The 13,279-nt window shown below is 39.1% G+C and overlaps 1 protein-coding gene across 25 annotated transcripts in view; it reads left to right on the plus strand.

The window, feature by feature from the left end:
* Positions 1–13,279, plus strand: part of tns1b (tensin 1b) — a 195,486-nt gene that overhangs the window by 139,103 nt on the left and 43,104 nt on the right. For all 25 annotated transcript variants that reach the window (XM_080290504.1, XM_080290525.1, XM_080290505.1 and 22 more), the window contains 7 exons: positions 5,731–5,902; positions 8,100–8,150; positions 8,240–8,362; positions 10,241–10,305; positions 11,588–11,671; positions 12,270–12,382; positions 12,495–12,555. In XM_080290504.1, coding sequence (XP_080146630.1) covers positions 5,731–5,902; positions 8,100–8,150; positions 8,240–8,362; positions 10,241–10,305; positions 11,588–11,671; positions 12,270–12,382; positions 12,495–12,555 — 669 coding nt within the window. The remainder of the gene's footprint in view (positions 1–5,730; positions 5,903–8,099; positions 8,151–8,239; positions 8,363–10,240; positions 10,306–11,587; positions 11,672–12,269; positions 12,383–12,494; positions 12,556–13,279) is intronic.

Genomic DNA, 13,279 nt, shown 5'->3' on the forward strand with positions numbered 1-13,279 from the left:
CAGATCTTTCAACTGAAGACTTTTAGACATGCTACTTGCAAAAAAGAAGCACTGAGTTTGTTTTCTTTTGCTCTCATTCGAAGCAAATGTTCAAACTACCTAACTTTAAGATAGTTTGTCTTGATCCATGCTGAATCACCCCGGTAGGGATAAATCCGGTAAGTTGATTCTGTTCATCTGGACGTAGCGTTTTGAGTGGGAGAAATGATTCGTCACTCATCCAAGTGAATTCTTCAGGGACTGACGACGCTACGTCCAGATGAACAGAATCAACTTTTTGGGATTTACGATGGTTTATCGGTATAGGTATACAAATGTAACCATTTTCAGGTGTATTTTTGTCTTCATCACCTTCTAGGGAAGCACTGAAATATTTAACTGGTAAAAAAGATATTTATTACTTTTATCTGTTTTAGAGATGGCACGATACCACTTTTTTATGTCCGATACCGATACCGATATCATAAATTTGGATATCTGCCGATACCGATATGAATCCGATATAGTGTTTTTTAATCAACAAAACTGTTTTTTAAATATCTTGCTGCATTTTGTATAAGTTCATACTCAAGTTTAAAACAACAACTACACTAAAGCTATTCTGTTATACCTGTATCCAAAAAAAATATTTCATAGTTCAGCAATACTGATCAATCTAATAAACTTAAACCTACACCATCCTCCCTATTCTGGTATTTTAAAGAGTACTTAGCATATATATTAAGCAACCTAACTAATAGGGTTCCAACTCCCAGCAACAACAAAAATAAATAAATAAAAAATAGGGAACCACTCCTCACGCTCCACCTCATGATGCTTAATCAACGTAATCAACCTTAATTTGATGCAGTGTGGAAAAAAAAAATGCACAGAAATCAATTATTTTTCAAGAAATATTAAATAGATTCAACATCTTTCTTCAACAAAATTGCAGACTGCACAGATGGTACCTTCACAAAGGAAAAAGTACTATAGCTTACTAGGGTGTATATATATATATATATTAGACTTAATAGTTACTATATACAGTAATGGACTTCTATTCATTTTGCATCAAATTAAAACTTTGGCTGTCAGATAATTATTTATTAAAAGCTAGACATTTTAAATGAGAATAAGAAAGAAAAGTATGTCTTTGTGCCCCCTTTTCCCTGTTAATGCCCTATCGGCCCCCCTGGCTAAACTTTGCTAGATCCGCCCCTGCACAGTTACCAGCGTCAGCTACGTAGAAAAAGATCCTCGAGTAGAAAGTAATATTAAATAAATTCTAACAACAGCTTATAGAGCTTAAACGTGCTGCTGTTGTTCAGCCGCTGGTTTCCTCTTTCTGGTGCAAAGTGGGCCAAAAGCAAACAAGAGAGACGTACTCCCGACAGAAAAGCCGATCAGCTGATCGTTAAGCAGTTTCATGATTGAAGTAGCAGCAAGAAGAGGCAGTCGCTTGTTAAGCTTAACGCAGGAATGCTTTACAAACATTCAGAGATGGACTTACACACTTGCTTTACATCTCTCGGGGATAACTTTGTCGGAGATGAAATGCCGGGTTGCTAGCGAAGCTCCAAATGCTATCCAGACCACCGACAGGTCCCGCATGCCACAGCCGCTCTATCACGTGATGCATACTGCTCCAACGTGCTAACGTTCTGAGGTGAGTTACGGCGTGTTGCAAGTTTTGTGAGGTGCTTTCGTGATATTTAATGGATCGGATTACATTTTTTATTTTTCTCCGATATCCGATCCAGTAATTTAGGTCAGTATCGGACCGATACCGATACGTAATATCGGATCGGTCCATCTCTAATCTGTTTACTGTTTGGTGCTGGAAAGGGAATATACAATAAGTCTCTCCTGAAAACAGTTGCCTGTTGCTGGAAAACCAAAACAAGCTAAAATGGGCTTAAATCCCTGGGAGCTTGGCGGTCTTATATTACAATTTGTCATTGTGAACTATTCCTTCTGCATCACGTTTATATAATATTTAACATATAGAGGTGAAAAGCATCTGTAACTAATGCAGAGAAAAAATGAATAGCGCATTGTGTTAAGTCGTTTGCTTAAGAAACTCAAAATATTAATAATAGAAAAGGTCAAATCAGTCTAAGTAGCGAGTTTAACTTGGACGAGCCAATTGACCTTTTGGGTCATGAGAAAATATGTGGTAATATGTTTATACCCATCAGGAAGTATGACAAGTATGATTATAAGCTGAAGTCAAGTAGGGTGCTCCGTATTTTGAATGGAAGAAACCATGGAAATCCCGGTTGTTGACTTTTATTGCAGATATCTTGGGGGATTTTTTTTAACAGTTAAATGTCTAAGGTTTCTGGATTTAGGAAAAAAAAGGTTCAGTGTTTGTCTGAATTGACAAACGAGATCAGTGCAGCACTGAAATTGAGCATGCAGAGATAATGCGTCATTCGTCAAATGCGGTATGCAGAAAAGGAGCAATCACTTAATCTCTTCAGCTGATGAGAAGCAGGTTGGCACTCAGCCGGTCAACACATGCTGGTGAATCTGGAATGGGACCAAACCACAGGTCTACAGTATATTGGCTTTGACTGCACTCAGAGGTGAGAGGCATACACAAGGAGATGCAAGAGAGTGAAAAGGAAATGGTGGGAAAGAGGAGATGCAGGTTTAAAGAAATATTTTCAAAAACTTGATAAGACTTCTGTCTCAGCACAGTAGAGACATGTGCGACATATCAATTTCTTTTATCTGAAGTGATGAATAATTTCCAGTAAGCATGTTTTGAGTGGCTCCAGATGTACAGAAAAGAGCAGGTTACAGTATTTGAACAGTAAAGCTGGAGCGATCCCCTCTCCCAGACATATGAGCAATTTCCTCAGGGGCTACTCACAGCTGACAAATGTGGGAAATATGCTGCAGTCTGGCTCCAGGCACCTCTCCTGCAACCTCTTCAACTCACTCCCCACCTTCACTTCACCCACTTCACTTCTTTATAGCCTCTTTATGGTTGATATTTTTCTGCAAAGGCAAAAGTCGGAAAGAGGTTTGATCAGTTGAGGTCTGTTTATTGCTAGTGAGACGGTGAGTCGCAGAGGACGCCTGTACGGCTCTACATCTCAGCCTGCAAAATGACTTCAGCCCATATAACTAAACCAAATCCAGACATCTGCAAGGAAATTAGAAAAAAATGTAACTTGCGTATATTCACAGCAATATTGCATAAATCTTGCACGTGATGATTCTTCTAATAAAAACCCACAAAACCTGATCAACAATCTTTTTGGCAAATATTTGGCAATACAACAGAATATATCAATTAACAAATTTCAGATCAACTCTGATTGCAATGTGTTGGCGATCTGTTTAATAATTAGATGGCAGTTAATTGCAAACCTTTGCAAATTTGTCTGAGAGTGAATACAGTCAGTCTGTGATTGTTTGCAGACAGATTGCCTCCCACCGCGCAACCTGTGCAATCACATCACAAATGAAAGGGGTCCCCTAGAGTTAAGGGGTGTGGCATATTGTTGGTCACTGCAAGTACTTGAGTGCAAAATCACCAGACAACTGTGTTTTTCTCCCATCCACCCTTCTTCTTCTTCAGTTTTTTTTTTCTGTTAAGGTGTTTTCTTGTATACATTCTTTTTATGTGTCAGTTTTAGATTCATGACATCTGATTGCTAACTTTTAACTAACTTTTAAATTTTAACTAAAACTTTTCTTCTTCTGTCATTTAATGGTCGGGCATTGTACAGCTACAAGCATTTCACCCCCATGTCATACTGTGTATGGTTGTGTGTGTGTGACAAATAAAATTTGAATTTGAATTTTTATCTGCATGTCATTCATGAACTCCTCTAGGGACTGCAGATGAATATCTGGTACAGTACATTGTACATTGTTCCTGTGTTTCTAATTAGGTGGAGCTTTTTTTTTTAATTTCCAAGAGAGATTTCAGTAATTATGTGCAAATGGTGGGACGGACACACACACACACACACACACACACACACACACACACACACACACACACACCCCTAAACTAAACATTAAAAAGTGTGCTTGCACTTACCTCACAATGCTCGTTGCAACAGCTCTTTGGCACGTAAACAGGGCTACAAGAGTGATATGTAAAAGTGAGTTTGACAGAAAAATGTCACAAATCAATAAAGACAAGAAAATCTTTCAAGTACGTCTTCAGAGCAATATCAGTGAGAAATGTAAAAGTAACAATGAAATATATTTTACATTCTAAAGACTATAAACACACTGTGGGCAGCACATTTGGGGACAAGCCCAAGCACCAGACGTCCATTGGTACCATACAGTATCATACTATCCCAAAATTATTTAGTAAACATTTTAAAAACAGACGCAGCAGAAACAAAGTGCTGTACACAAAAATAATTACAAGGATGCTGTGTCTGAGGTAAATCTGATCAGTCCTGACCTTTAAAAAGGATTTGTAAAGTAAAATTCATCTTTTAGCAAACATTGAAAAGAGGGATTAAAAAAAGACTAAATGTGATTCAAAAGTGAGTAAACCATCCACTAATTAATAACAAATGACATTTAATTTGGTTGAGAGCCACTCCAGCCATGCAGATAACGTTTTTTTAAGCATAAAAGCATAAAAGAAGTTGATGCCACGTTTTAAGGATCTTTCTTTCATGTAAGCACGACTCATCTAGTGCTGCATGTTGGTCTTAAATGGACTTTTCTCCAATATTTAGCTGTAAAAGCACATTCTTTTCTGCTAATCTCCTCAGATTACTGAAAAAATAGCTTTTTTGCTCCTTCGCTCTTTAACCAAATCTCTGTATTGTTTAGACATCTGGAAAAGTCAAAGAGCAACACCTGCTCTCATTTTCTCAAGAGCCTGAGAGTAAATTACGGATCAATCAGGGAATTCTGACATCCCTTTCATCTGGGCTTCCTTAATCTCTCCCTTTTAGATCTAATCTGACCAAATGAGGGGGAAAAAAGACTCAGCAGAACAACAACCAAAACACTTTTGCTCATCACTGATCATCAGTTTGCGTGGTCCACATATCCCGCAGCCCCCTGGTGTGTTCATCGGATGCGTCACCTTCTCCTCGCTCGCTTTTCTTTGCAGACAGTCTAAGAACATGACTTGTGTTTAATGCAGCAGGGAGAGCATGAACCCCGCTGAGATTTAGTGATGTCATTGTGGATTTGGTATTTATGTGGTGTATTGCCTTCTCCATATTAGGATATTTGTTCCATGTTGACTTGAAGAAAGAATGTTGTGTTCTGTTTGCAACACTGCGGACATTCAGTTTACAGATGACGTATGAAGCCACATCATTTTTTTGTTGCCTTGGGCTCCAAATATGTGACTCTGAAGATGTGAAGTTAAAGTACAAACTTGAAATTACGTCAGAAGAAGACGTGTCTTGTGACATTTCTCTGTAAGAAATGACTGTGTCCATAATAATGTTATTGCCTAAAACAAACTGGGACTGCTACCATCTTTAGTAAAGCAGCCCTCTCTGCCCATATAACATGAACTGGACAGACGTGTATCCAGTATCTGTATAAATTAAACAAAAACTGCTACCTAATTAAAATTGACCAGCTTTCATCCTTTTGGCAGTCTTCGGTTAAAGCCATTCAGCTGCAGTGTATAAATCACATGTGCTGCATTACTTCGGGGTATTAAAGCTATCTTTTGCAGTCCGGTGACCTGCATTGGTTTTTCTATCAGCTGATACTCAGAATTACTACTTTTTTCTGCAGGAGTGCGAGTCTGCTGCAGGCCCTGGAGGAGAGCTACGAGCTGGACCTCATCTACATCACAGAGCGGATCATCTCTGTCTCCTTCCCCAGCAATGTGGAGGAGCAGAGCTACGCTGCCAACCTGAGGGAGGTGGCCTCCATGCTGCGATCAAAACACGGGAACAACTACCTGGTAGGGTTTCAGAAAAACCGAATAGTTATAAAAAGTCATTATCAGCTCATTTAGCTAAGGTGTAACCACATATTCACCTAACAGAGTGGTTATATAACATCTGCATACTTTATATTGCATGTGATACCTGCCTCACTCTTCGTTGTTCAAAGCATCGCTCCTGTTGCTTTTTGTTGGGCCGAAAAGTGGTTGCCTGCATTTAAACTGTTGTAAATGATTTGTTGTCCTATTATCTGCCAAACAGATCTTAATTATATCTCTCATAAAAGTTATTTTGAGCCAGAAAGAACATTCCTGTCAGAAGTTAGAGGCAGTTCTTGGGGAAAAAGTCTCATTGAGGTTAAAAAAAGATGTATTTTTCAAGCAGGATCTGGCCAAGAGGGGAGCAAAAATTACAATAAATAAATAACATAACAGTATAAAGATATTTTAGGTGGCCGAAAAAGTCCTGGATTGATTATATTGGCGGCAGAATAACATAAAGATAGTATCATACACAACCCCCCCCCCAATGAAAAACATGTTATTTCTTCAGTTACTGGTAAATCCTTTTTACAAAGTTCTAATTACCAATATAAAGCAAAGCTATTAGACATAGAAAACACCCCAAAACTGTGACTTCCTGTATCTGTTAGCAGTGTAGGATATAACCCATGCTGGGCAGCGGGGACACAACCTCAGTCAATGTGTGCATTTAATCTTTTGCTAAACTTAAACAACTCCAACTTGACACTGCTGTTATCTATTAAGAGTCAATCATATCTTTAAAGTAAGTCTTTCTTACTGCATTTGCAAATCCAAACACACATGGGTGAAAGGGAGGAAATGGATACACTTTTAGTCACCAAAACTAGCACAACCAGCCAGTTAATAGAGAAGTTTCCCAGCAACGGCAACAGTTAGTTCATTGACGGCTAACTACATTATTGAGTTACAGGTTGAGTTACAAGAAACTCTGTTCAGGACTGACTCATTCATGATGTGTTGGCTAATTTAACACCATCGCCAGATACTAAAAATGGCTTCGTTCGAGTTTGGGTGATGTTAAAAGCACATGATTTTTATTCACTGAACCACGATGACCCCGCTAAATATAGTCGTCTTTTCTCTGAAGTTTAGTGAAGCATGACTTTGGAATCAAAAACATTAAAGCACAAAGCTAACATTATGTTGCACTGTAACATATAGAAGTAGCTAGCTCTGTCCTGTTTGACAACAATTAGTTTAATCCCATATTTCCTCCATGGTAGTATTGTTAATATGATTTAGACTATAAAGATGCTTTGATGCTTTCTTATTTAGCTTGAAATGTTTTAAAGTCAGCCAGAAATGGAGTTTTCTATCAATTTCTCTCTCTACTTTGTTAGTAATCTATCATAGCTAATAAAACCGGTCAATGAGAGTTGTCATTTCTACTGCAAATGATGAGACAGCTTTTGTCTGAAGTTTTAAATCCCAAATCCCTATACACTTTAATCCTTGTTACTTGACTATGTGCATGTAGCATGCCTCAAAAGCCTGCAAAATTCTTCATGAAGCAAGCCTTGACATTTGGTTGCCATCTTGGTCCCGCCTCTTGACAATATTTTGATAGAAGCCCGAAAATAAAATGGGAAGAGAGCCATAGCATTGATTTCAGTGGTCTTTTGAATTGAATTAATAAGGTGCCACCATTGCAACAAGTCAGCTTATGGAGTTTTTTCTTACTGCTAAATATTCCTTAATCTGTTTTAAACTTTATTATTGCCAAGTGGAAGCGTTTAGGAATCAGCAACTCACACACAAGGTGCATAATGCCTAAAAGCTGCCAATAACTACAGAGCTCCAAACCTCCTCTAGGATGAACATCAGCACAGAAGCTGTGCACCAGGAGCTTCATGGCACGGGTTTCCATGGCCCTGTAGCTGTAATGTGTGGTGTATCATTCCCTCTGGCTCATCCCACAAACACACTGAACAAATATGATTCTAACTCAGATTATAGGCAAATAAAAACATATGTACCCTTACCTTTACTATGATAACCAAAGACCGAGGTGATAATGAGTACATCTCATATCATGAACCCCCATGTTTGGTTCAGTTGCTTACTGGCTTGGCTGTACGAATTCTCTAATATTTTCGTATTCAGGATTCCCAGAGTGCCCTGCCTCTCTCATTTAATATCTTGTGTAATATTTATTTGTACTTTTCTTTAGCTCTTCAACCTCAGTGAGAAGCGCTATGACATCAGCCAACTCAATCCAAAGGTACAACTGCCTGCTTAACATCTCCTCTCTTTGTCTTTGTTACTGTATGACCACCGGTATGAACAGCAACCTTTCTCCTCCTCTCTCAGGTTCTGGACTTTGGCTGGCCCGACCACCACGCTCCAGCCTTGGACAAAATCTGCAGCATCTGTAAGGCCATGGACACGTGGCTGAGTGCGGACAGCCACAATGTTGTGGTTATACACAATAAGGTAAGAGTGAAAAACGAGAAGATGCTGTAAAAACAGTCAATGACTGCAGGCAGTAGAGGGTGCTCTCAGGCTCTTTTCACGACCGCTGCTTACCTCAGAGGCTGCAGCTGTTTGTGCATGTGTGCTTCTAATGATGTTCCATCTGAGTGAAACACTGACACTGAGTGCGTCTCTTTGTGTGCTTGTTGGGGCTGGATGATGGTTAGGAAAACACAAATTAAGGCTGTAAGGCATGCCAGTCATCATGGCTACTTAGGTTTATTTACCCCTTTTACCCTTAACAATACCATAAAAACTAAAGTGACCGATATTTTCCTGTTGTTGCCTAAACTTACTTGGATCACATTATGCGCTTGTGGGAAGCCTCAGTGTGCTGACACACACCATAAAGAGTATATCCAATACAGCTACTAGGCTGCCGTCCCGAATGTAATACCTAATCATTTTCACGTTAACCCCGCTCTGTTCCTGATTGTGTTTTGCAACATAGGAATTAACCATGGGATCCTAAAACATTCCCACAGGGAGGCTACTAACAAGTCGGCTGCTGTAGCAACCGCTGTTGTTTTTTTGGTTTTTTTCCTGCCAGTCGAGTAACGACAGTTTGGTCACTAAGGAAGCTGACCGTGCTGGTTTCCACAAATCATTTCCACTGGGCTCCACGCTGTTAAAGCTGCCGCGATATTTATAATGTGGAACTCACTCATTCGCCACCACGAGCTTTATTTTAAAGGCGGATAGATGGGCTAAAATGAACGCCGTCTCTGTTGACATAGTATCACATGCCTGGACACATATACACGCTCAAATATGCAGACGTTTTTTACAACCAGACGTGGGCCACTTCACCAGTTTTACACAAAACGGTCCGTTTACTGGTCACGCGGAGGGCTCAGCTTGTGAAAATAGTTGTATAATGTTTTCTGTGGCTCTGGAGAGTCCCAATGTTCTCGACTGGGGCCTGGAGACTTATCCAAGGAATCTACCATGACAGAAATTTTTTTTTGCCGTTTTTGAATCTCTGCATTCCTGACAGCATTTTTTTTTTTTTTTTTTTAAATAAAGAAGGCCATAGTTTAATGACTTTGTATAACATAATATGATAGATTATTTTACATACAGTGTCATTTGGAGCCTGATTCCAAATAAGAACTTTCTATTGGAAAATTTTGACATTTAATATGCATAAAGTTGATGTGTTCTGAAGTTACGTATACCTGCATAAAGCAACTTTTAACATTCTGTATCAACTTTTCAATTAGCCTATATCAAACATAACTGTCTGATTGCAACAGTGCATATATCATACTTTGTATGTGCACACCTTCAGCTTTAATTCAAGGTGTCTAACAAAAGTATTGCACAAGTATTTAGGAATTTCAGACGTTTTAACACACAGTCACACCAAATTTCCAAAACTACAACAGATTTTCTTTCTTCAAGTACTTCTGGACCTCAGTGTAAGTGGAGCACCCTGTGGTGGAACTGAACTGTAAATAAGGACATGCCCTTCTTGAAATTTAACAAAAATAAAATTACTTTTAAAAAGAGAACAACCCTATCTAACGTGATACTAAATAATGTTGCAGTTCCTGTAAAAATAAGGGTCATTTGGTCCTTATTGTGTAAATTTGATGGCTATCATTAACCTGGGAATGATATCTGTACCTCTTTGCTTCTTTTGAACTTTGAATTAATTTTATGTCTTTTGTTATATTCTACATGACTAAAATAACCATTAAACATATTTGGACATTACACAGTTAGTGCCTGAAATACCTAGAGAAGAAATCCATAACAATATTGTTTTCTGCATGCTTGACCATCACGAGATGAAGATAAAATTAGCTTACTTGTGCTTGACTGATGTCTTTTCAGGGCAATCGAGGCAGAACAGGAGTGGTGGTGGCGGCTTACATGCATTACAGCAACATATCTGCCAGGTAGGTCTCTGATCCCAGCTGCAGCTGGAGCTAAAGTCACATGTCCCGGCCACTTAAAAAGTGGAGCGAAAGTCAGAAAGAGAAGGCGTGAAGATGAAATCTGGCATTTTTGGAAAACAAGGGGGAGGGGGGGTTACATGAGGACAGGCTTAAGAGGAAAAACTCAATAAGCCTGCATTGTTCACAGGTTTGAAGCCCACATCTGAAGTACAGTTAAAGATGTGATGAGGCAGAAGGAGGGGGGTTAGAACATGAGACTGAAGACCACCAGTTTAATTCTGGTAAATCAAAAGAACAGTTCCTGATGTCATAATTATAAAAGTGAGCTAAAGTGAGTTAAGTTCTAAGAGACACCGCATCATGCGACTCAGATTATAAGTGAGCTGCTTTTCGTTTTCTGTGTTGGCTTTGTCTCTTAGATAGGACCACTAACAGAATGACCTCCTCGTAAAGAAACAACCAGATGAGCACAAATCAACGTTGTTTTTAAAATGACACGATTGGTCATAAAATAAAAACCCAAAAACGTCGTACTTTCCTGCACAGCTGTCAGGTTCCTTTGTTATTCCATTATCCTGCAGGCTAAGGTAAAGGAGCTTCAAACAGAAAACAACTGTGAAATTGTGATGTGCCAGATGTGCAGGGAAAAGTTGATTTATGGTCAAAGCTTTTGATTGACTCTTTGCATTGAGGTTAAGTAGAACAGCTGTCATTAGTTTCTTGTGGGACGTATAGCATAGTACACTGAAGGAAAAAACAAGAAAAATGTTTTAATGACATTCTTTTATTTGTTGTCTTACTTATTCTAAGATATCCACATTTCCAACAGCTGCACATTGTTCTGATCTCTAACAAATCATGAATAGACCTACTGTGGTTACTTCTGCTTTTCTCTCCTCTAGTTATCAAGCTAATACTCTACAGGGGTCATTTATGTGGCATATTTTCTTTTTTTCTAATTTATTCAAATCATGACTTGTAGGAATTTAAAAAAAAAGTTTATTCATAGAAAACTAGTAACTTTCTAAGCTGAACTTTGTGTTGCATTCACTGCTTATTTTGATCTTCTTTTTTTTTTTTTACTCATGTCTGTTTTTGTTATTTTCAACTTTCTAATTTTTGCAACCTTACAGCTGCCTTTTTTTCCCTGAGAGCTTTTTGTATCAAAGGAATTCCCAGTTAAATAAAGGAAAAAAAACATTAAAAAAAAAACATTCCAGAAATGCTGAAATGGAAATGGACTAGAAAATGTTCTCTAACAAAACTTTATTTCAAAATGCAGTGCCGACCAGGCTCTGGACAGGTTTGCCATGAAACGCTTCTATGAAGACAAAGTGCTTCCTGTGGGTCAGCCATCTCAGAAAAGGTCAGTCTTCCCTCCAATGTTGTTTCAAGTTTGACCCCTGAGTGAACTCTCTCCCTTGTGTCACTTCACTACATTTTAAAGCCGCATTAATTGATTTTAATGGCCTCCGGGGGGCAGTAGAAGGAACCGCAAACAAAGTGTGAACTTTCAAGAATCGTTTGCACACGTAGACTTTGAGATTGAGATTTGTTAAGATTCATTTTCATTTGGAGTCGCATTTCTGCCCTGTTATGAATTTTGGTCAGTCTTATTTGCCACTAATTTTTTAAAGAAAGGCTTTTTAGCTGCTATAAGATCCTCTGTGGTGGATTCATAGTTGTGTTCGTTGGTTGGCAGATAACCAAAATCAAAGATTCATAATTGGCTGAACATGCAGAGTTGGGTGGCAGTTGTCTTTGGATCTGTCTCAGTAAATATAGTTTGTGATTAGTGCCACTTTAAACCATTTGATGCATGAAGTTTTTTGGCTCCTTTGACATGACTGACAAGCTAAAGGTCAAAGTGAAAGCTTGTGTCTTGGATTACATGTTCATCCTTTAGTGGTCAAACACTGGGCATCACTTTAATCCCCGCTGCTTCTCTCCCTCTGTTCACTCAGGTATGTGGAGTACTTTAGCGGCTTGCTGTCCGGACACATCAAGATCAACAACAAGCCGCTGTTCCTCCATCACGTCATCATGCACGGCATCCCCAACTTTGAGTCCAAGGGAGGCGAGTATCTCTCTCTCTCACTCACACACACACACACACAGACACACACACACATATACCACGCATAATTTAGCTTTGAGCCCCTTTCTTAAATGCATTTTTTATGTCCCAGGTTGTCGTCCTTTTCTCAAAATCTACCAGGCCATGCAGCCCATCTACACATCTGGGATCTAGTAAGTCTTAAAAAGCAGTCACACTCAACTGCTTTTACAAGATTCCAGGGATAGCGAGCTCGTAATGGCTCAATAATAAAAACGCTGATTTTCCTTTATTGCCTCTCCTCTTACTCCCCCCTGCCCCCTGATATACACCCACAGCACCCCTCTCTCCAGTTTAGAGTTCTCACTTGGCCCACATTATTGTATTTAGCTAGCCTCCCCAGCTGTAGGTTCTTGTTTCCCCACTTTAGATCCCGTAATCACGTCTAATGTTATTGGTGACTGGAGAACCAATGAAAGAGGCAGACAGGCATCTGTGTGGACGCCTGCAGGGTTTTCATGCCACAGGACCCTGTTGGTTCCCAGGGCCAGACAGGAAAGAAAGGATTCTGTGGCTCTCTGTTGTTGTTTTTGGAAAGAGGGGAGGTTAGGAAAAAGGCAGGGAGAGGAAAGGCAGGAATGTGTGCCTGCCTCACCTCTCAGGTGAGGCAGGCACACATTCTGCATTTACACCTTGTTTGGAAATATTATTATTTAGGACTTTCAACTTTGATTCAAAGGTTGAGCAAAAGTATTGAATTAAGGTTGTTTAGGAATAACAACCATAACATTACCTTGTAAAACGACAGCAACTATGATTAATCAATATATATATTCTGACTCAATGATCTCGTCATCTGAAATGGTCATTGGATCCAATATTTCTTAGTTCAGTTTTAAACTCTTTGGTCTTTTCACT

Source organism: Astatotilapia calliptera, chromosome 16 (genome assembly GCF_964374335.1).
Source record: "Astatotilapia calliptera chromosome 16, fAstCal68.1, whole genome shotgun sequence".
In the NCBI taxonomy this organism is placed as follows: Eukaryota; Metazoa; Chordata; class Actinopteri; order Cichliformes; family Cichlidae; genus Astatotilapia; species Astatotilapia calliptera.